Source organism: Heliangelus exortis, chromosome 1, assembly GCF_036169615.1.
Source record: "Heliangelus exortis chromosome 1, bHelExo1.hap1, whole genome shotgun sequence".
Classification (NCBI taxonomy): domain Eukaryota; kingdom Metazoa; phylum Chordata; class Aves; order Apodiformes; family Trochilidae; genus Heliangelus; species Heliangelus exortis.
In genome coordinates, this window is record NC_092422.1 from 195,651,304 (window position 1) to 195,673,784 (window position 22,481).

At 41.7% G+C, this 22,481-nt stretch overlaps 1 protein-coding gene across 6 annotated transcripts in view; it reads left to right on the forward strand.

The window, feature by feature from the left end:
• The window catches only part of EXOC4 (exocyst complex component 4), a 441,701-nt gene that overhangs the window by 22,812 nt on the left and 396,408 nt on the right, over positions 1 to 22,481 (forward strand). For all 6 annotated transcript variants that reach the window (XM_071734223.1, XM_071734224.1, XM_071734227.1 and 3 more), the window contains exons 2-3: positions 1,712 to 1,901; positions 6,569 to 6,763. In XM_071734223.1, the coding sequence (XP_071590324.1) occupies positions 1,712 to 1,901; positions 6,569 to 6,763 (385 nt within the window). The remainder of the gene's footprint in view (positions 1 to 1,711; positions 1,902 to 6,568; positions 6,764 to 22,481) is intronic.

Below are 22,481 nucleotides of genomic sequence, written 5' to 3' on the forward strand. Positions count from 1 at the left end.
TTCATTCTTCTCTCATGTTTAAAAGGATCTTAATAGCTTTAAGTTCCAAAGCTTAAAAGTCAAGTATTTCTTTAATCTTTTAAAATTAGCCAATATAGGTAGGAATAAGAATTCATATATAGGGATTTGATGTCTCTCACCCTTCTCTGGGTGCTTCAAGGTGTCCCTTTCTTTCAGCCTCTTGAGGAGTGACCACTTGAGGAGGTGTCCCTGCTGGAAGGGAGAAGATGAAGCTTCATAGGATTCTCTCTGATCAAAGATGTGACCAGGCTTTTATAGAACCAAGTGATTTGCTACTGTCATTGAACTACTTAGCCAAACCTCCAAAATCCTCAAAAAAAAAAAAAAAAAAAAAAAAAGGGAAACAAAGGAAAACCCTCAGTAAGGAAATTCTTTCATTATCATTCTTTTTGCTCTCTGTTTGGCACAGCTGTGGCTAAGCTGAGCTCTGTGTTCCTCAACACAGAGCTGGCACCACAGATACCAACTTGGCCTTCTTTTGGTACTTTGAAAGTTGTTACCAGTTCAGAGTTTGTCTTTTGCTTCCCTGTGGAATCTTCAACTCCAGCCTAAGGGCAGTGAAATTGAGGCAGGGAGCAATTGAATCACCTGGGGAAACTGAGGCAGAGCATCCTGGTTCTGGGATGATTTTGTGAGTGAAAACTATTGGACTCTTGGAAGGCATGGGGAAGGTTCTGAAGGGTTTCTATACATGCTTTTGATATCCCTAGTGTACTTTTGGCAGGTAAGTAGCAGGAACTGCAATGATTTTAACAAATAGTTGCACTGGTCCCTGAGCCTCAAGTAGAATCTATTCTTTATAGTTCTTAAGTAATAAATCAAGATATATTTCACATCTCATACCGTGCCCATATTAATGACTCCCTGGAAATAGAACTAATAGATAATGTTCCCTTTTCAAAAATCCAGTAGTGTAGTAAAAAAGCTCCAAAGCATCTAAAATCTGCAGAAACAATAAACCCCAATATTTATGGCTCTATTTCCTTGAAGTACCTTGTGCTCTACTCAACACCAGGCAGGCACGTTTACCAGAAATAAACTTCAGAACTTCACCCACTGAAGACTAGTTGGAGGGAATAGACTAGTACAGACTAGTTAGAGGGGACAGACAAGTACAGACTAGTTAGAGGGAATAGACTAGTACAGACTAGTTAGAGGGAATAGACTAGTACAGACTAGTTAGAGGGACTGCTAGCGCTGCATATTTTAGGCCGCCTGTCAGATAACTTCAAAATATTCACTTTTTTCTTTTTTCAATCTTTTTCTCCTCAGGAGAAAACTAAGGAGTAGTTAAAGGGGATAGACTAGTACAGACTAGTTAGAGGGAACAGACTAGTACAGACTAGTTAGAGGGAACAGACTAGTACAGACTAGTTAGAGGGACTGCTAGCACTGCATTTTTTAGGCCGCCTGTCAGATAACTTCAAAATATTCACTTTTTTCTTTTTTCAATCTTTGTTTCCTTAGGAGAAAACTAAGGAATAGTTAGAGGGAACAGACTAGTACAGACTAGTTAGAGGGAACAGACTAGTACAGACTAGTTAGAGGGAACAGACTAGTACAGACTAGTTAGAGGGAACAGACTAGTACAGACTAGTTAGAGGGACTGCTAGCACTGCATATTTTAGGCCGCCTGTCAGATAACTTCAAAATATTCACTTTTTTCTTTTTTCAATCTTTTTCTCCTCAGGACCTTATCCACCAGTGATGATGTTGAGGACAGAGAGACTGAGAAAGGTCGCCTGGAAGAAGCTTATGAGAAATGTGACCGGGATTTGGATGAGCTCATTGTCCAGCACTACACCGAGCTCACCACCGCCATCCGCACCTACCAGAGCATCACGGAGCGCATCACCAACTCCCGTAACAAGATCAAACAGGTGAAGTCTGCCTGCAGGAAAGCTGGGGGAGGGCTTCTGACATGGGGGAGTAGGGAGAGGACAAGGGGAAATAGGTTGAAACTTGGAGAGGAGAGATTGATGTTGGACATGAGGAGGAAATTCTTGAATTTGAGGGTGGTGATGCTGGAACGGGTTGCCCAAGGAAGTTGTGGCTGCCCCATCCCTGGCAGTGTCTCAGGTCAGGTTGGATGGGGCTTGGAGCCCCCTGGGCTGGTGGGAGGTGTCCCTGCCCATGCAGGGGGTTGGGACTGGATGAGCTTTGAGGTCCCTCCCTACCCAACCTATTCTGTGTTTTTGTTCTGTCTGTGAAAGATTTTGGTCTGTCTGTCTGTGAGAGATTTTTGTTCAGTCTGAGGTTTTTGTTCAGTCTGTCTGTGAGATTTTTGGGCAGTCTGTGAGATTTTTGGGCAGTCTGTATGTGAGTTGAGCTCTAAGTTGGTCTGGGTGTGTTTGTGTTTGCATCTGCTCCTCAGTGCCTCCTCTGATTCCAAATCTGTGCAACATCTCTAATTTTTTTTTCTTTATTAGCCTGCTATTATTAAGCTCCCATTTTAACCTTTTATTTCTCTCTTTTCCCAGATACTCACTATTCCAAACTGATCTAAAAATTGAATTCAAGTGCTATTTACCCACTAATTCTGAACTAGGGCTGATTTGCAGCTCACTTTATGGTGTACCTAGGAGCAGCCCATCCAGTCCTAATATGTTGGTTTCAGGCTGTCTCTTACTAACAACATGTTTTCCATAGTGTTTATCCTTTGTTTGAGAACACAAGTAAATGGTGGTAAAATGGAGCAGGTTGCCCAGGGAGGTGGTTGAGGCCTCATCCCTGGAGATATTCAAGGACTGAGGAGGCTCTGAGCATCCTGATCTGGTTAAGGGTGTCCCTGCTGACTTCAGGGGGCTTGGACTGGGTGACCTTGAGAGGTCCCTTCCAACCCCAATTATTCTATGGTTCTAATTGAAAAGCAAAATGAGAGGTGGTTATGAAGCTCAAAGCTTTGCAGTGCCCTCTGTTCAGTTATTGTCTGGGCATGTTCCCACCAGTTTTTTGAAGTCTTAAGGGCTGCTAAGCTAACACCTTTCCATCTAATCTGTTCATGTTTTGATATGTTGGCCTCCACCCACCTCCACAATAGTCTGGGTGATTCATCAGCTTGCTTTTCACTGCAGGAATATGAATATCAGTGTGATATCCAAACTCAGTTCTGTTGTGTGAATGTACATGAACTCTGTGGCCCTGTGTCTTTCTGTATTTTGAGTGCTCACACTTCAGGAGTGTGTCAGTAAATAACTCTGGTGGTCTTTGTTGTGGACTTGTTCCATCTGCTCTATCACTGCAGATAGATAAGTTCTTTGGGCTCCTGGCCTATTTTTATTTTTACTTCCTCTGTACTTTGCTGTACCTAAACTTTGAAAACTAAGCACCAAATTTACTTTTTTTTTTTTTACCTCTCTCTGTGGAGCTCTCATTTTAATACCTTTCACAGCAGGGCTTTAGGAGCAGTAGGATTTTACCCTTCTGGGGCTGTAGACTGACCCTTTTGACTTTCAAAATTCACTTAGCATTTTCAAACAGAAGGAGAGCATTCTGATGCATTCCAAGGGTAAGAGTTCATTCTAGGATTTATGTACAAAGCTGAGCACTTTGAAAGCAAAGATCAATTTTACTAAATTTGAAATAAACTGGAGCCAGTGGCCTGTCTTCACACACTGTTGTAAGCTTTGCAGAGGTCAAAACAAACATACAGGGGTATCACCTTTTGGCCCCACCTAGAAGAATGACTGTAAAGGTGAAGGACCTTTTGGTATTTAAGTTTTCTGATTAATTTTGCTCAATATGTATTTGAGTAGCTTTGACCTAATCTCATGGGAAACCCCAGATCTGGTTTGTCATCAATCTGTATGAAATGAGCTGATTTTCTTTTCATGTTGCCCTCTTTTGAAAGGTGGATGATCACATAGTCATTTACTTGCATTACAAATTGTGGAAGTGTGAGACTGGCCAGATCCTTCTCTGTATCCATCTTTTTTACACAATTCTTCTATGAATTCTTGTTTGGAAAGGCTTCATTTTTTAACCCAGCTATAGAGGTTTTACCCCTGTGAAACTGAATTATAAATTATCATAGAATCATAGAATCATAGAATAGGCTGGGTTGGAAGGGACCTCAGAGATAATCGAGTCCAAACCTTGAACAACTACCACCACAGTCACCAGACCATGGCACTGAGTGCCATATCGAGTCGCTTTTTAAATGTCTCCAGGGACGAAGAGTCCACCACCTCCCCAGGCAGCCCATTCCAATGTCTGATCACCCTTTCCGTGAAAAAATTCTTTCTAATATCCAATCTGAATTTCCCCCGGCACAATTTAAGACCATGGCCTCTTGTCTTACTGAGAGTTGCCTGGGAAAAGAGACCAACCCCCCCCTGGCTCCAACCTCCTTTCAGGGAGTTGGAGAGAGTGATGAGGTCTCCCCTGAGCCTCCTCTTCTCCAGCCTCAACACCCCCAGCTCCCTCAGCCTCTCCTCAGTGGATCTGTGTTCGAGTCCCTTCACCAGCTTGGTTGCCTCCTTTGGACCTGCTCCAGCACCTCAATCTCCTTCTTGAACTGAGGGGCCCAGAACTGGACACAGGACTCAAGCTGTGGCCTCACCAGGGCTGAGCACAGGGGCAGAATCACCTCCTTGGACCTGCTGGTGACGCTGTTCCTGATACAGGCCAGGATGCCATTGGCCTTCTTGGCCACCTGGGCACACTGCTGGCTCATGTTCAGCTTCCTGGCAATCCAGACTCCCAGGTCCCTTTCTGCCACTCTGTGCCCAGCCTGGAGCTCCCCATGGGGTTGTTGTGGCCAAAGCGCAGGACCCGGCACTTGGCCTTGTTGAAGCTCATCCCATTGGGATCAGCCCAACTCTCCAGTCTGTCCAGGTCCCTCTGCAGAGCCCTCCTGCCTTCCAGCTGATCCACACTTCTCCCCAGCTTGGTGTCATCTGCGAATTTGCTGATGATGGATTCAATCCCCTCATCCAAGTCATCAATGAAGATATTGAACAGGACTGGGCCCAGAAACCATTTGACCTACCAAGGGGAGGTCTTTTTCTTAAAGACTTGCTGCTCATTCTTTCCTCTGCTCCCAAGTGTAGATAGAGTTGATCTTGTAAGTGCAGGAGTAGGAATGTTTTGGGAGATTCCTTCTGGCCCCACAATTGTTTTGCAGAAATAATTTGGCTCTGTGAACCAGCAGTCCCCTGATGATGGTGTGCTAGGTCAGTGAAACATTTTAAATTAAGATGTTGAACAGGGATTAAGTCTGAAATGAAATCTTTAAGCATTTTAGGCTGCCTCTGCTTTTGCAGAAAGTTGTGGTACTTTTAGGTTAGCTCTTCTGGTGGCTGAAGTTTTTTTTCTATGCTATCTTTTTCAGAAGGATATTTTGGAGGGTGATGTTATTGTAGGGCTGTCTTACTCTGGATAGAGGGTGACTTATGTTGCTAATGATATTTACTCATTGTCTGGTTTTGGGTCTATGTGTGTTGAATGTATTTTCTTTCAAGCTGCCTTTACACAGACAAGGTAGGAGAATGTGCAGCTGAAGTGGGATTTCTGGAGTGCTTTGAAGGCTCATTATTGAAAAATAAATTGAAAGGCCTCTTTCTGAGTCTCCTTCATGTGTAATTCAGTGAGAATTCAGCCAGAGAAAAGGTTGGACCCTAAGTATTCATAATTTACCACAGCAGCAAGAATAGTGTGAAAGCAATGTGTGAAGTTGGGTTATTAATTGCTTCCCCATTTTAATATGTATTATTGATTTTCATGAAGCAAGAAGAGCTGGGTTCAACTGACCTTACCAGAGGCCATGGGGGGGACCTGAAAGTGGGGAATGCAGGCTGTGTGTTTGAACAGCAAGAATGGAGAAGAAAAACTATCTTAGAAAGGGAAAAGAGTAGTAGAGATTTTGACACTTGAAGAGGATGGCATGAGGCTTGAAGACAAACTAAATGACAAACACTAAGGTGTTTCTTTGGGTGATGTAATTGCCTTGATTAATAATGGAAATGATGAATTAAGCTGTAGCTGAATTGCTGTTTCTCCCAGTGACACCTTATCTCTTAAAAAAAAGGTGATGCTCAAGGTATTAGAAGAATGTTTTTCCACTCTTAAGCAGTCAGTTTGCAAGAAATGGACACCAAACTTCAAGAAAGGAGGAGATGTGCCAAAAGATTTAATAGGCAGATGGAAAATGTTTACAGCAGAAAAAATTAGTGGTAGCTTATTTGCTTTCACTGAAAATTGGATTCTTGCTGTATGCCAAAATACTGAATTGAATTTTGGAAAATGTGCAAATAAGCCTTCAGTCATGTTAATAGGATCCTGCTGCATTTGTTCACGTTATGATACCTCAGTTAAATTTTCAACAGTGCCACAAAACTTGTGCTAGAAAACATTTGGCTCTGCAAGCAGTTTCCCTTCAGCCAAAGGAAGAACCAGAAATTTTAAGGGACTTGGATTTGGTTCGAGCCTTGTTATTTTTGGAATTCCTAATAAAGTAAACGTGGGGAAGGGCTGATCTGTCTTAGAAGAGCCGGTTACAGGCTTTAATTAAAAAGGTTTAATTAATCCTTTGACATGTTGCTTGTAGGTGAAGGAGAATCTGCTGTCGTGCAAGATGCTGCTGCACTGCAAGCGGGATGAGCTGCGCAAGCTGTGGATTGAGGGGATTGAGCACAAACATGTCCTGAATTTGCTGGATGAGATAGAGAACATCAAGCAAGTGCCTCAGAAATTGGAGCAGTGCATGGCCAGCAAGGACTATCTCAATGCCACAGACATGCTGGTAAGATGTGGTACCTAGAGCTGGGCCAGGATCTACCAGAAAACAGTTGGTCACCTGCAGGACAGATCTGCCTTCTGTGCTGCTTTTTACCTGCTTAGTTTTTTCTTTTGTCATTTGCTGCTTCCTTGTACTCTTATTTTCCATTTGGTTTGCTTCTGAGCCTTCCTGCCTGCACTTAAGGTCACAGTCTCCCATCTTCTTTGATTGTTTCTCATCAACATATGAAGCAAGTGCCTCAGAAGCTGGAGCAGTGCATGGCCAGCAAGGACTATCTCAATGCCACAGACATGCTGGTAAGATGTGGTACCTAGAGCTGGGCCAGGATCTACCAGAAACAAGTTGGTCAGCTGAGTGCTCACCTGCAGACAGATCTGTCTTCTGTGCTGCTTTTTACCTGCTTAGTTTCTTCTTTTGTCATTTGCTGCTTCCTTGTACTCTTTATTTTCCATTTGGTTTGCTTCTGAGCCTTCCTGCCTGCACCTAAGGTCACAGTCTCCCATGCTCTTTGATTGTTTCTCATCATTCAGAGTTGTCTTTACCTGTTGTCCTGATCCTGATGCTTTCTCTAACAATTTAGTTCTTTACCCATTTAATCTGCACATAGGATTTCCTTCTGCTTTTGCAACCTGGTGCTTTGTAATAAAATGAATTTCCCAGGCACCTGACTATAATATCTTTATCTAATTTTTATGGAAGAAGTTAGCTATTTCTCTCCTGCTTCATTTCCCAAAACACTCTCCCAGCTTGGGTCATTAATCTGAGGAGAAACCATCTTTCACTATTTAGGTGTTTGCCTCTCCTTGTTGTCCTCTGGATATTTTACCAGGACTCTTAATCCTTCTACTTATTTCCAGCTCTTTTTTTTAATCTGTTTTTCCCTCCTTACAAATACTTTTCCTTCCAACTTTCAGCTCTTTTATAAGCATAACTTTCAATTCCAGTCTTGTGGTGGAAGTAGTATCAGGCCAGGTTGGATGGGGCTTGGAGCAACCTGGGCTGGTGGGAGGTGTCCCTGCCCATGTAGGAGGCTTGGAACCAGATGATCTTGAAGGTCCCTTCCAACCAAAACCAGTCTGTGATTCTCTAAACATAATCCTTGTCCTTTCTCTTGTTTCTGAACTTAACAAGAATATGTCCTCACCAGTCTCCAGTCCTTTCTTTACTGGAACTCTTTTCTACCAGTAGTTAAAAATGTTAAAAGAGAGAGATGGTCCTTTCCCTCTCCTCAGTCCTGGCATGTGGAGTCCAGTTTTAGGCTTTCCAGTACAAGGAAGAGATGAAGTGTTGTGAAGGATCACAGAGGTTGTTAAGGGACAGGAGGACCTTCTCTCTATGGAGAGACAGAGATCTGGGACTGATTCCAAGAACAGAATCCTCAGGGTTCTAAATGTATGATGGGAGGGTGCAGAGAAAACAGAGCTGGGCTCAGCAACAGAAGAGGCAATGGGCACAGATTGGAATTTAAGAAATTAGGTCTGAATGGCTTTTCTTTTAATGTAAGGGTGGTTGAACAGGTTGCCTGGAGTGGTTTTGGATTCTCAATCTGTGGAAAAAAATTCAAAACCAGACTGGCTGGACACCTGGACAACTGCCATTAGGGGACCCTGCTTGAACAGGGAGAGGGTTCACATGTTCTGTGGAAGTCCTTTCCAACCTGAAGCTCTCAGGGATGCAAAAATGAAGACAAAAATATATCTGTTCATATTCTTTGTGCTTGCCAGAGAATGCCTTTAAGGAAATATTTTCATTGCTTTCTTCTGTTACTGTTTTTGGAAATTTGCTGTTCTTTTTGTTACTCTTATCTGAGCCTCTTTTTTTTAATAAGTCACTATAAATGGATGAAGAGCTGGAAATTTTAGTGTTGTCATCTCATATTCTAGAGCTCAGCTTCAAATTTTAATTTCCTTCTTTCTGTTTTATTTCATTTTTCATGAACACAAATCTCTAAAACCTACCTTTTCCCTCTCAAACATTTTTCAACTGTTTGTTGTCAGTCTCCTCATCCCTGTCTCTGATGGGGTGTGTAACTCTACCTGGATTTTGGTTCTTGCTGTCACATCCTCTTGTCTGATTTCACTCTGCTGTCACCTTCCTCTTTTCTGGTGCTCACATTCTGCTTTCTACCACACTTGGTGCACTCATCTTTCTATGATTCTTCCTTTCTAAAACCATCTTCCAGGAATTCATCTTATTTTCCTTTGAGTCTCACTGTCTTTTTAGTATGAACTAAACTTTTTAATAACTAACTTTTTAGTATGAAAGGTCTTACACCTTTCCCACAGCATTGTTACTTGTCTGGGATGGGTAATGGATCCATTTCTGTAGTATAATGTGAAGTGCAGTTTCTATGATACTTGATAAAATGTTAGGTTAAACCTATTAAAGTTCCAGAAAACAGATCAGCAAGGCCATGACTTGAGGCAGTGTCTATGAGAAGAATGAAGTCAGGTTTTCCCAAAGGTGGTTTTTTTTAGGTTTTGATTGTAGGAAGTTGGAGTGTGGTGTTAGTGTGGTATTTTCAGTTATGAGAGATGAAGTAGAAGATAAAAATTAAAGATATTTGGTATAGTGAGGGGAAAGCACAGTATTCAGAGTTAGCATCAGTGTCAACTGAAAGGTTAATCAGTTGCTGCTCTATTAATGGACTTTTAAGTTTGTTTGACTTCTTTGATTATGCTTGGTTTTATTTAAATTATTTTCAGAAGGAAATCCATAAAAATAACTAATTTCCTGTCTGGAATACAAGTATAAGAAATAAAATTAAGAATGCTTAGAACTTATCATCTAATGTTTTTTAGAAATGGTTTGTAATCTCAGTTTAGGAAGGAGATTGAGGTGCTGGAGCAGGTCCAAAGGAGGCAACTGGGCTGGGGAAGGGATCCAGCACAGATCCTCTGAGGAGAGGCTGAGGGAGCTGGGGGTGTTGAGGCTGGAGAAGAGGAGGCTCAGGGGAGACCTCATCACTCTCTCCAACTCCCTGAAAGGAGGTTGGAGCCAGGGGGGGGTTGGGCTCTTTTCCCAGGCAACTCTCAGCAAGACAAGAGGGCACAAGAGGTCTCAAGTTGTGCCAGGGGAGGTTTAGGTTGGACATTAGAAAGAATTTCTTTCTGGAGAGGGTGATCAGCCATTGGAATGGGCTGCCCAGGGAAGGGGTGGATTCTCCATCCCTGGAGATATTTCCAAAGAGCCTGGATGTGGCACTCAGTGCCATGGGCTGGGAACTGCAGTGGGAGTGGATCAAGGGTTGGACTTGATGAGCTCTGAGGTCCCTTCCAACCCAGCCAATTCTAGGATTCTATGATTCTATTTTTGATATCTCATTGGTTTGCAATATATTGTGTCTGCAGTTTATACTTCTATACATCCACACCTACCTGTGTGTGTAGGTGAGGCTGCCCAAGGCCAGGAGTGGCACCTAATATTAGATTTCACTAAACCAAGGACTTCTGTAGTACACCATCCTCTTTTTTGTTGGTTGTTTTTATTTCCCAGCATATATTATATTTTCTAAGAAATCAAACGGTAATGACATAAAAAGCAGCTGTTGGATTTTAATTTTTTTTAATATCAGGAATGCAGATAAGCCTCAAGTGAACCCTGAGCACACACTTTCAGCTGTCCATTGAGATTTGCAATTATCATTTGAAGAGAAGTGGACTTGTAATAAAGAAATAGTAACCTGCATTTAGTGACTGCATTTAGAGCTTTTTCATGGACAAAAATCACTATTGGCTCAATGGCTTTTGCCATTTTCTGTTAATACTGCCCCTGCAAGCCTGTTGTAATCACTCACTGCAGGATAATTCCTTTCTCCTTTTATATGATATGAATATCATGTAAAATAATTACTAAACTGCCAGGGATGCTGAGTGGCTATAGATCTGTCCTTTTGTTTCACTCCTCCAAGTAAACAGATGCTCGTGGCTTAGAAAAAAAAAACCCCAGTGATCTGACAAGGAGCTTGTATCCCTCACACTGAAATTGGAGCAGTGATTAATAGTGTTGCCTGTAGCCTTGTGATACATCCAGTTGAAATTAGACCTTTGCAGACACTGTGTTAAGTTGATGCAAGCACTCTAATGACATAATTTCTGGTTGCTGCCTTGCATTTCTGCAGTCTGGTCTTTGTATTCCACTCCCATTAATTGAAGTAATTTTGCCACTGAAGCATGTTTCAGACCTCTGCATTTAAATGGAAATTTTAATTCCCTTATTGTTTGGGGAAGATGGCTGAAGATGGCTTGTTACAGGTTTCATTATCACTCAAAACTCTTCAGCTGCTGGTTCTAATGTGCAATGACTGAGTAAAGCTGGGAAGATTTGTTAATAAAAGAATGGCAGCTTTTCCCAGGAGGATGAACACAATGCAGAGGTATTTTGTGACAGCTTACATTTGTATGAAGTTAAAAATTTTAAGTGGCAGCTTTTTATTTTCTGTATTCATCTAAAGTAGTAGAGATGAGCTTTGAATATTCTGTACTCATCTTCACTTGGGTGAGCAAAGCTGAGATGAACAGATTTGTTCTGTAGCTGCACCTTAGACAGTTTGGGTTCTTTTGAACCTGGTTCCATCCTCCTTTGAATTGTGAGAATTTGGAGAATTGTGTGAATTTGGAGAAATCTAGAGGGTCTGGGAAGAGGTGGAACTCCTGTTTGGGATCAAACACATTTTGGTTATTTGCAGTTTCTGTAGATGCTTTTATTAAAGTATGAATTTGTCAAAGTATACAGAGTTTTAAAAACCTTTCAGTTCCAATAGGCCATGAAACACTTTGAATCTGATTCTTTAGTGTGTGAGTACAGCTCCTTTAGGGTGGGATTGTGTCAGGTAACAACACCATGAAACTACAGAAATATATCCATAGGATAGCAGTGAGGATAATGGCTTTTTCAGTTGGAAGTTTTTTTGTTAGGACAGCAAGAAGGCAAAATTAAGGTGGAAAGGAGGACATATGAAGCCCTATGATTAGTCTGCATTTAAGTTTAACTTTACACTTGTGTAGGAACATAGGTGGATGTGTTTTAGTCATGAGCACCTTGTTCTGGCTTTGTCCAAAAAAATAGGAAGCTAAAGTGGCAGTAATTTGTTTCTCAAGAAGTAGCCCAGGGAATGCTCCTACTTTTCTTTCTTTTTCAAGGGTAAGGATTTCTATTTCAGTTTCCTTAGGTTGGGGATATAATAACATATTTCACCTCCTCTTTCTGAGGTGAATAATAGCATCAGGCTTTGCTCAGAGCTGGCTGCTTTTTGACTGTACATTTGCATTGCTGCCAGTTTGCTCAGCTTCTAGAGTTGAGCCTGTGGCTGTTATTGTTGTTGCATTCAATTAAATGTATTTGGTGTGGCATCCAGCTGTACAGGAGAGGAAATTGGTTTGCAGGTAAATTAGGTTGTTTTCAGTTGTGCTGATGTAGCATAGTTTAAAGCAAGTTCACCACTGGCATCCTTATGATGCATTAAATTGATTTTTGCTCTCAGCTCCATGGACTCTAAGATGAGGATTGGGTTAATTTTTTGAAGAGCATTACTTTGTTTTGAAATCTAACCTTTCTATCAGGGATAGGAGTCTAAATAGAGATGCTGAACAGCTCCATTGTCTGTCTGCCAAAAGATTTGATTTTAAAAATGGGGCTTTTTTTTTAACTACAGGGCTTTACACAATGACTGGGCTGAGAACATAGTCCCAAGTTGAAGATCTTTTAATAAATGGAATGGCTGTGCAAAAATGTCCATAAAACTCCTGAGGCAGTCATAAGAGAGGTGGTACAGGAGAAGGAAATCAGAATTATAGAATGTCAGGGGTGGGAAGGGAGCTCTGGAGATGCCCCAGTCCAACCCCCCTGCCCCAGCAGGATCCCCCTCTGACCACAACCAGACCTCCCCTGATGTTAAGAATATCACCAGGTATTCTAGAAGCACTACAAGAAAAAGCCTCTGGGCAGGACTTACTTGTACATGAAGAGTAAAATAAAATGAGAGGAGGAACAACTGGACTGCAGCAGGACACAATACTGATTTCTCCAAGCATGGTGTGAACCATGTCCTTCACACAAAATCTTCCCCAAAAACCACAGGAATATAGAATGTTTGGGGTGGGAAGAGAGCTCTGGAGATGCCCCAGTGCAACCCCCCTGCCCCAGCAGGATCCCCCAGGGCAGCCCACACAGGAACACATCCAGGGGGGTTTGGAAAGGCTCCAGAGAAGGAGACTCCACAACCTCTCTGGGCAGCCTGGGCCAGGGCTCCCTCAGCCTCACCCTCAACAAGTTTCTCCTGCTCATGCTGAGCTGGAACTTCCTCTCTTCTCCCTTCAACCCATTCTTCCTTGGCCTCTCCCTGGCCACCCCCAAAAAGAGATTGGCCCCTTCCTCTTGCCCCCCACCCCTCAGCTCTTGATGGACATTCAGCAGATCCCCTCTCAGCCTTCTCTTCTCCAGCCTCAACAGCCCTTTAAAGAGAGAAAAGACAGGAAATAAGAGATTTTGGAGAACAGTGGATGAGGACAAGCAGCCTAAGGTGCTGTGTGAAGCAGGAGTCAAATGAGGAGGTTAAAATATTGAAATGTCTCCTCAGGAGCAAAGGGGATATTGCTCTGAGCCCACACCTGCACGTTTGATCTCTTGCTTATGCCATAATCAATGTGTCCTACCCAAGAAGTTTTTCTGCTTTCCTATGCACTTCAGGTAGTTTAACCTCTATGAAGGCTTTGGAGTGATCTTGGCAGAAAACATTGGATGGTTGTTTACTTGGACATCTTGGAGAATTTGAATGTTACTTGAATGTAGCTGCTGCCCCTTGGTTTCCTCAGTATAGTACGAGGAGACTCTTTCAATTAAAAGTATTGTGTAGTGAGCAGACTTCTTAGGCTCTAAATAGTCTGGAAAAATGAAATAAATGAAAATATTGCAACACAGTTCTTGGTATTTATTTTATTTACTATCTGCTGTTCAGCTGGAGCAATGGAAATCAATACAAACAGGTTTTCATTTTGTTTCTGGGTCTCTTTGCAGAGCTGGGATTCAGGTACTGCTGTGAAACAGTTTTGAATTTTGGATTTAATGCCATAGGTGGAAATTAGAGACTTCTATTGCTTTGGGATTCTCTAGAAATGCTTCTATTACAAAGTTTCAATTTTGGCCCTTCCTGAAATTCTTCTGAATTGCAATAATATTTTCCCAATACTTCTCAGTTTTGCCCCAGCTAACATTTTGCCTTGTCTTTGTTGACTTCACTGATTATAAAGAAGCCTTTCAGAAAATGGACTTGAGAAGCTGGGATCTCAAGGATTGTGTCTCATTTCAGGTTACCTACTGAGGTGTGTTTTTATGCTTAAAGGAACTGTTTTCTGTGAGTTTTTAATGATTGTCAAGCTTTGTGATTTGTTGGCTGTATGGATAGGAGGAAAGAAGCAGCTTTGTTCTAATGGAGTTGATGGATGTGTAGGATGTGTTCTGCTGATTCACACATAAGCATGGAAGTCATGGGCTTGTTCTGTCTGCTCATTTATTTGAAATACTAAATCTTTCCCCAGTTGCTAGAATTTATTAGTATTTTTCTGCCTTCAAGAACATTGTAAAACATATTTACTTAAGCTTAGTTGAATACTATGTTCCTGATATGAGAAATATTGGTGCTACCTATTGTTAGAATTTTTCCCACTTCTTTTCTGGATCTTTTGTCTTTTTTTTTATGTCTTTAAATTCTGTTTTCTAATCTCTTTATATTTGAAAATATTCTTGCTAGGCTAGCTTTCAAGACAGAACAACATGGGGACTTTCTTTGCCTTTGAAACACCTTAGATATTTTTTCCCCTCAGTATCCTTATCAATAACTTCATCTCATTCTTTTTACCCTGTAATTTCCATTATCTGAGCCAGTCTATTGCATTAAACTGTCAACACCTGATCCTGCTTCATTTGCATTGACATCTGCTTGACCTCAGCCCCTCTGCTCTTGGTGAATGCACCAACAAGCATTGATATCTCTGGGGTATTATTCTGGGACTCTTTAGCTCTGCTAATAACAACCATTCATTTAAGCTGATGAAAGTTTATTAAATAAGAAAACATGCTGTAATGAGGGTGGACTAGAGGTGTCTTAGCATCTTTTTCTGGTGAAAGGAAGCCACAGCTCCACAACCAGACACTTCTGAATGAAAGGGAGAGGCATCTGCAATGTTTTGATAGATGCTTTTGGGAATGGGCATTTCTGAATATTACATTTAAGCCTTCCTGAATTTAATGTAGATGCAGTAATGAGAAGTTCTTTGCTGAAGGCAACTGCTCCTGCCATTTAATGATGTTTCCTTTCTTGGAAGTGTGCTCTGAACAGCTTCAGAGTTTTGTGGTTGAGTTTACATTTGCTTCCTTTTTAATTCACAAACCTGGTAGTATTTCATACCTCAGGGTTAATATTTCTTTTGCCACGGGTGGTGTTTGTATTTTTAACTTTAAAGGTCTGCTATGGGCTTTATTCTCTGAGCCATTTACATTTGTATCACTTCACCTTGAGTCTGGGAGAGTGAAGAACCATCCAGAGTTAAGTGCTGGTTAGGGAACAGTTAAACAACTTAAAAGTTCACAAGTCCATACAACCTGATGAAATATATCCATGGGCCCTGGAGGAACTGGCTGAAGCTTCTGGGCCACTAGCCATCAGATTTGAGGATTTGGCAGTCTGTAAAAGTTCCCATAAATTGGGAAAGGGGAAATATAACCTCTATTAAAAAGGAGTAAAGAAAACCAAGGGAACTACAAACCAGTCATTCCAGAGAAGTTGTGGCTGCCTCCTCCCTGGAGGTGTTCCAGTCCAGGTTGGATGAGGCTTGGAGCAACCTGGGCTGGATGAGAGGTGTCCCTGCCCGTGCAGGGGGGTTGGAAGGAGATGATCTCTGAAGTCCCTTCTAACCCAAACCATTCTGTGATAATTAAACCCACACTGTAGTGTGAAACAGCTGGGCAGTCCAATAGACTTCCATCCTACCTGTCACTGGTAATAAAAAAAACCTTTGCTTTTCCTAGGAGGGGCAAAAAAAAAGAAAAAAAGACATAAGACTGGATGGGATGGTTGATTTAGAAAGCAAAATTAGGGAGTTTGGCTTGGTGGAATTTGATTATCTGGAAAATAGTCCTCTGCTCTGTGAAGGCATTAAAGAAGAATTGTGTTGCCATCAGATGCACTTTCTTACTCTTGGGCACTGTTCAGTGTGCTGGCTGCTTGTTCTTCCTCTTGGAGCAGTAATGTTGATGGCTGTGCAAGGGGGAGTCCTGGTGTAAGGAGCTGTTTAAAACAAACTAACCCTACAGACAAGAACTAACCCTTTTACTCTGTTCCTCTATGTACATTTCCTCTCTCCCTTCCCCACCAAATGAGCTCTCACTGAGTACTCATGTCAGAATGAGCTGTTTCCTTCCCACCTGGACACTTTTTTTGTGTGTGGAGCTCAGAATCTTTTAAACTTGTCCCTCCTTCTGCACCAGTCCCCCCCTTTCTGCATCGTTTGCTCAGCATATCCATTTGTCTCAAGAAAGGGAGTCACCTCAGCTCTTTGGAAAATATTGCAAAGGAATCATCATCTTCAGTTTCCTTTCTGCAGTAGCTCTTTGTTTGCTTCTAGCTGGTTAATTCTCACAAGATTGTTTAAAGGTGAACAAAATCAGCAGCAATTTCTTCCATCATAATATCCACTATGTTCATCAACAGCACAGTTCATCATCAGTGTTTCACAGCTTCTCATTAAGCCTCACCTCCTGTGTGCATTTTCTTTTTCCTGTTATTAAGGGGAAGAAGGCAGTGACAATCAGGGATTTTTACCTCTGATCTGTGTGATTTTCAGAATTTCCATACTTTTCAGCTAAAGGCTCCCTGTTTTGGGACCACCTGGGTGTTTTTAAAGGTCAAGGTCATCTCAACAGGTCATGTTCACTGCTTGCTTTGGGTACACACTGTGCTTGAACCCTGATCTGTGGCAGTTTGGTAGCAGATAATTCCCCATCTTCAGATTTGGATGACAGTTTTCCATGTGTCCCATTATTTGGACATCCCACTCAAAGCAGGTAAGTTTTCAGCTTCATCTTCATTCACTTTGCAGCCAAAATAGTGGGAAAATAGTGAGCCTGAAATACAGGCTTTCTTGACAAGCCTTAATCAAGCTTCTAATTAAAAAAAAAATAGGAATGCAGTTTTGTCCTGGTTTGGGCCAGGAGAAAGGGGATTTTCTGTCTTGTGCTTTTGCTTTCAGCTCAGTCTCTTGTCAGGAGCTGCACTTGCTGAAATTCACAGCAAGTTTCTCAGGCAGTGGCTGCTGCTGGGACTGAGCCCACTCCATGGTTATAGTTACTGCTGGAGAATGGGCTGCAGAGCCAAGGAACATTTTGCCCTCTGGAAGGAATAAAGAGGTCCCACCTGCAGCCCTCCTGTGGGGAGGAATGGACAAGATAGATGCCAGAATTGACCAAACAGAGTATTCCATCCCCTACACCTCATACTCAATATAATTTGAGGGATCATGAGGGCTTCCAGCATCCAGCTTCCTGCCTCCTGCCCTTCCTGCCTTTCCTGCCTTCCTTCACCCGTTCCCTCTTTGCTTCAGCATCCTGGGAGGATTCCATCCCTTCCTCTGCCTCTGCTCCTGATCCATCCCAGCCTGAATCTGTGTGTTCCTGCCTCCAGCTCCCAGCTGCTCCTGACCCCAGGATTCCAGCCTGGAGTTTCCCAGGGCTGCCCTGCAGCCTCAGTGGGGATGGGAGAGTTACTGGGGGAAGGTGGGGAGGAACATGGGACAAATTTTCCTGTAGATTTGTATAGATTTAGTCATTTTTCCTATTTCTCATTCCTGTTCCATTCAAGCTGTGTAGTTTAGTTCCCAACCCATCAGTCTCTCTCCCTTATTCTCTCTCCTTTCTTTATCAGGGAGGAGAGAGAGATTAATAGACAGCATCTGGCACTTGGTTTAATTGCCAGGGCAGTGTTAAACCCTGACAAGTTTAAAACCAGCCTTAGTCTGTTACACATTATGTGTTTCCTGCACTGGAGGCTCGAAACAGGCAACAGCCTCCTGCTTTTTGGATGTTGGCTGGTAAAGGGATGGGTACATCTTGTCCTACAAGTGAAAGCTGAGAGAAGGGGGGACTGCTCAGCTGGGAGAAGTTTCAAGAGGGATCCTCACAGTGTCTGTGAATACCTGAAGAGAGGGTGCAGAGTTGGAGCCAGGCTCTGTTTGGTGCTCAGTGGTGGGACCAGAGGCACTGGGCTCAAACTGAAACCCAGGAGGTTCACTCTGGAAATCAAGGAGTGTTTTTTTTCCTGTGAGGGTAACTGGGTGCCCAGGGAAGTTGTGATTTTTGGAGATCCTTAGAAGCCATCTGGGATACTGGCCCTGCTTGGACCAGGAAGCTGGACCTCATGATCTCCAGAGGTCTTTAGCAAGCTGTAATCATTCTGTAATCAAAGAATCATAGAATGGTTGGAAGGGACCTTAAATATCCTCACGTTCCAACCCCTCTGCATGGGCAGGGACACCTCCCACCAGCCCAGGGTGCTCCAAGCCCCATCCAACCTGACCTGAGACACTTTCAGGGATGGGGCAGCCACAGCTTCTTTGGGTAACCTGTTGTATCTCACCATCCTCACAGTGAAGAATCCCTCCTAATGTCCAATCTAAATCCCCCCCTCTTCCAGTTCAAAGCCATTACCCCTTGTCCTCTTGCTTATGTGCCCTTGTCCAAAGTTTCTCCTCAGTTTTCTTGGAGCCTCTTCAGGTACTGGAGGGCCACTACAAGATGTCCCTGGAGCCTCCTCCAGGCTGAACAACCCCAGCTCTCTCAGCCTGTGATTCTTCTGTGATTCTCTGCATCATCCAGGGAAAAATAGAGGAATTTTGCAGACAAAACAGCCTTGGATTTGGAAACTTAACTTGTTGCAAGTGAACACAGACTTCTGATTTGAGTTTCAAGGTGGAAAGAAAAGAGAACACAACCAAGAATCATGTAAATAAAAATGTTTTCTCACTCCTCTGGTGCAACCCAAGTCCAACACCTTTATTTCCCTCTCTTTTCTCAACTAATTTTTTCCCTGGTTTATGCTTTATCTGTCACAGTTCCTCTGAGATGATGGGTGGGACAGAAAGTCATTGTCATCTGTAGGGGTGTCTGTCTGCTGTCCTTCTGGGTGTTGGTTTCTTCAGATTTTGATTCTGCAGATTTTTTGCTCTGATTGAGTTGCCCACAAGCTGCAGTCCCTTGGAGGGTGTCCTTGCTCCAGCATGGGTCACCACAATGCCACAATCCCTCAGAGCTGTCCCTCCAAGAGTGTCTCCTACCACTTGCAGCTGCTGATTTCTTGCAATAGATTGGTACAGGAGTCACTCCAAACCAAAAAGAGCCACTGGAAAATTCCCTCTCATGTCTCAATCATCCTTTAGGTACATTTGTGATGTTAGAAGGTTGGGGAGGATCACTTCTCTAATACATCACCTGCACTTAAATTTATTAAATTTATTAAATTTATTAAATTTATTAAATTTATTAAATTTATTCAATTTATTCAATTTATTCAATTTATTCAATTTATTCAATTTATTCAATTTATTAAATTTAATTAATTTTATTAAATTTATTAAATTTATTCCATGTAAAATTCTTTGGACCCAGAGCATCCAGCAGGTGTTCTGCCTCTGCCTGTTGCACAAACCCAACTCTTGGAGCATGGTTGAGGTTCTTCACAGGAATGTGTTCCTGTTTCTTCAGCAGACTTTTCGGGTGAGATCTTTGTCTCAGGAAAGTCAGGTACAAATTGAATTGGGTGCACTGCTTGTTTAGATCTGGCTCCACACATTTCTGCTGTTTTGTTAGTAATTTTCCTTCCCTGTAGCTTTTGAAAGCCAGTCCCTTGTAAAAGGAGGAGATCAATTCTGTTTTTAAATGTCAGCATTGTCTTTATTCACCCAGCAAGGCAGCTGAAACTTTCTAGTTTGCTGCTGTTTATTTGCTGTTTTATTCAGAGGGTTCAGCTTTTCCCCTTTTTTCATACTGCATTCCTGTATGATTTGTCTTTTTTTCTTCAAATTGTGGCCTACTGCACTGTTTTCTTTTAACCTTTCTCAGTTGTTTGTTCATGTTTTCATTTCTGTTGTCTGGAATCAGAACAGGCTGGCATCCCAGATGGAATAATTTGGTTTTGTAGCTTGGACAACCATTATTTTGGGGCTTTTTTGTTTGTTTGTTCTCCCCTGAAGAAGCACCTAGTTAAAAGCTTTCATTTTATCTCTGCTCTTAGATTTACAGGACTATGGAGTTCTATAGTAATAATAATAATAAAATTCCTCTCTTATTTAGGATTTTGGAAAATCAAAGTAATGTTGAAAAACCTTTTAAAGGAATGTGCAAGTTTAGCTGGAAGCAAATTGCAAAACTTTGGCCAAGGTCAGGAAAGAAAGAAGAATTTTAACAAATATCTTGCAACTTCTCCAGGCTCTGGTTTGTTGGCAAAATGCTTTATTCAAAACATTTCAAATTGGATGTAATGATAGGCAAATGTTTAGCTACATGGTCTTTTGAAGGCAATTAAAATTTCCTGTAAAGTGTCTGTGACCTTTAAAAGAGCTGCATAATGGCTCTGGTGCCATGGTTATTTTCTATAAACTTATGAGCTTTTGGCTCAAACACAGCTCTTTTTTTCAGGTTTATTTCATTGATCCTTTTTTTTCTAAATGGCCATTTTGTAGGTAATAATAATTACAATGAGTAGAAATAGATGAGATTTTAACATCAAAAGTGACTTAGGTTATCAAAGTCAAATTCTTTTGTAATCCAGGGCAATATTTTAATTATTATTTAACTAAACATAGTTATTTCTTGTTTTTTGAAGTGTGGTTTTCAATTGGAGAGACAGATTTTTTCAGAATTGAAAAAACAATGATTGTTTAATTTTTTTTAATTATTTGCTTATGGAAAATCAGCTTTTTAAAGAATGCCAAACTGTTGATTCACCTTTCAGCTATTTTTCCTTGCTGTAGCTCCTCTCTGCACCTCAACCCCTTCTAAAAGAAAAATATTGAGGATCTCTCACCTCTGATTATCTTTGTGTCCAGGTATTCACACACAATTCCACTCCATACCCAAACTTCCACTCTCAGAAAAGAACCCACCACCTTATTTTAATTTTATTTTCATTTAACCAAACCAGGTGTAAGAAAGAGGCTGGAAGGACCTTGAAAGTGCTTTTTTTGGACCAGGGAACCTCTCATAGTTCTCTTCTGCAGGTCTAATATTCAGATTGCCTGGAAAAGGCATTTCCAGGCAATGAAAATTCTGCTCCATTCTCAGTCTTAACCAGAGTCTTGTAGTGATAACTCTTCCCCTCTGCAGACAGTTCTCCATCTATTAGACCTTTCATTTCTATGAACAGGACACAGTAGGTCATAGGAGCATTAAAACCAGGAAAACACTTACAAAGTGCAGCCTAAAAGAAAAGAAAGGGGAGAAAAATCTTCTGAAATGTGATACTCCTTGTCACAGTTTAACACTGGCTCAGCAATTAAACCAAGTACCAGATGCTGTCTGTTAATCCCCCTCCCCTCCCTGATAAAGAAAGGAGAGAGAATAAGGGAGAGAGACTGATGGGTTGGGAACTAAACTACACAGCTTGAATGGAACAGGAATGAGAAATAGGAAAAATGACTAAATCTCTACAAATCTACAGGAAAATGGATCCCAGGTTCCTCCCCCCTTTCCCCCAAGAACTCTCCCATCCCCACTGAGGCTGCAGGGCAGCCCTGGGAAAGTCCAGGCTGGAATCCTGGGCTCAGGAGCAGTTGGGAGCTGGAGGCAGGAACACACAGATTCAGGCTGGGATGGATCAGGAGCAGAGGCAGAGGAAGGGATGGAATCCTCCCAGGATGCTGAAGCAAAGAGGGAGAGGGGAAGAAGGGGAAGCAGGAAGGGCTTTGACCCTGGTGATCAAGGGTTGGACTTGATGATCTCTGAGGTCCCTTCCATCCCAGCCAATTCTAGGATTCTATGATTCCAACTACAGAGTTGTTTAATTTCCCTCCACTGCTTCTTTTGAAGTGAATGTTCAAAACACTGCTGGCAAACTAAAGAAACCATAAATCCCAAACTTGCTCTAATGTTCTGAGAAGATTAAAACTGATGTGGAAATGTTGTAGCTTGTAAGATATTCTCATCTTAATTGCTCCAAGTAATAAAATTAAAATCCTAATAAGTGATACAGATAACTAGAAGTGAAGGGCTTCTGCCTGTCTGAGGACTCCAGATAACTTTATAATAAATGAATGGATAATTAATGGGTGCCATTTAAATACAACATCCCTATTTTTTAAAAAAGAGGGAAGGAGGCAGTTTCCTTTTAAAATGAAAAAAACTTTTTCTCTTTAGAAATGGTGCTAGCAATATAAATACAGTCAACCTTCAACACTTGGGTTTCATTCCAGATTGCACCTTCCTCTTGATTTGTACTTTAAACAGGGAAGCAGCATCCACAATAAGAAGTAGGAAACAAAAAATAAGTTTTCTCCTATATAAAGTTTCACTAACTGGAGAAATCATGACTTTTTTTTTTTTTCTTTTTTTTTTTTTTTTCTTTTTTTTTTTTCTTTTTTTTTTTTTCAGGCAGTATTTGTGTTGCATTCTGACCTGTTAATGCTTTGTGTAGCTTATCACCCACTCATCCAGCTCCTTTTGCATGTCAGGGTTTGAA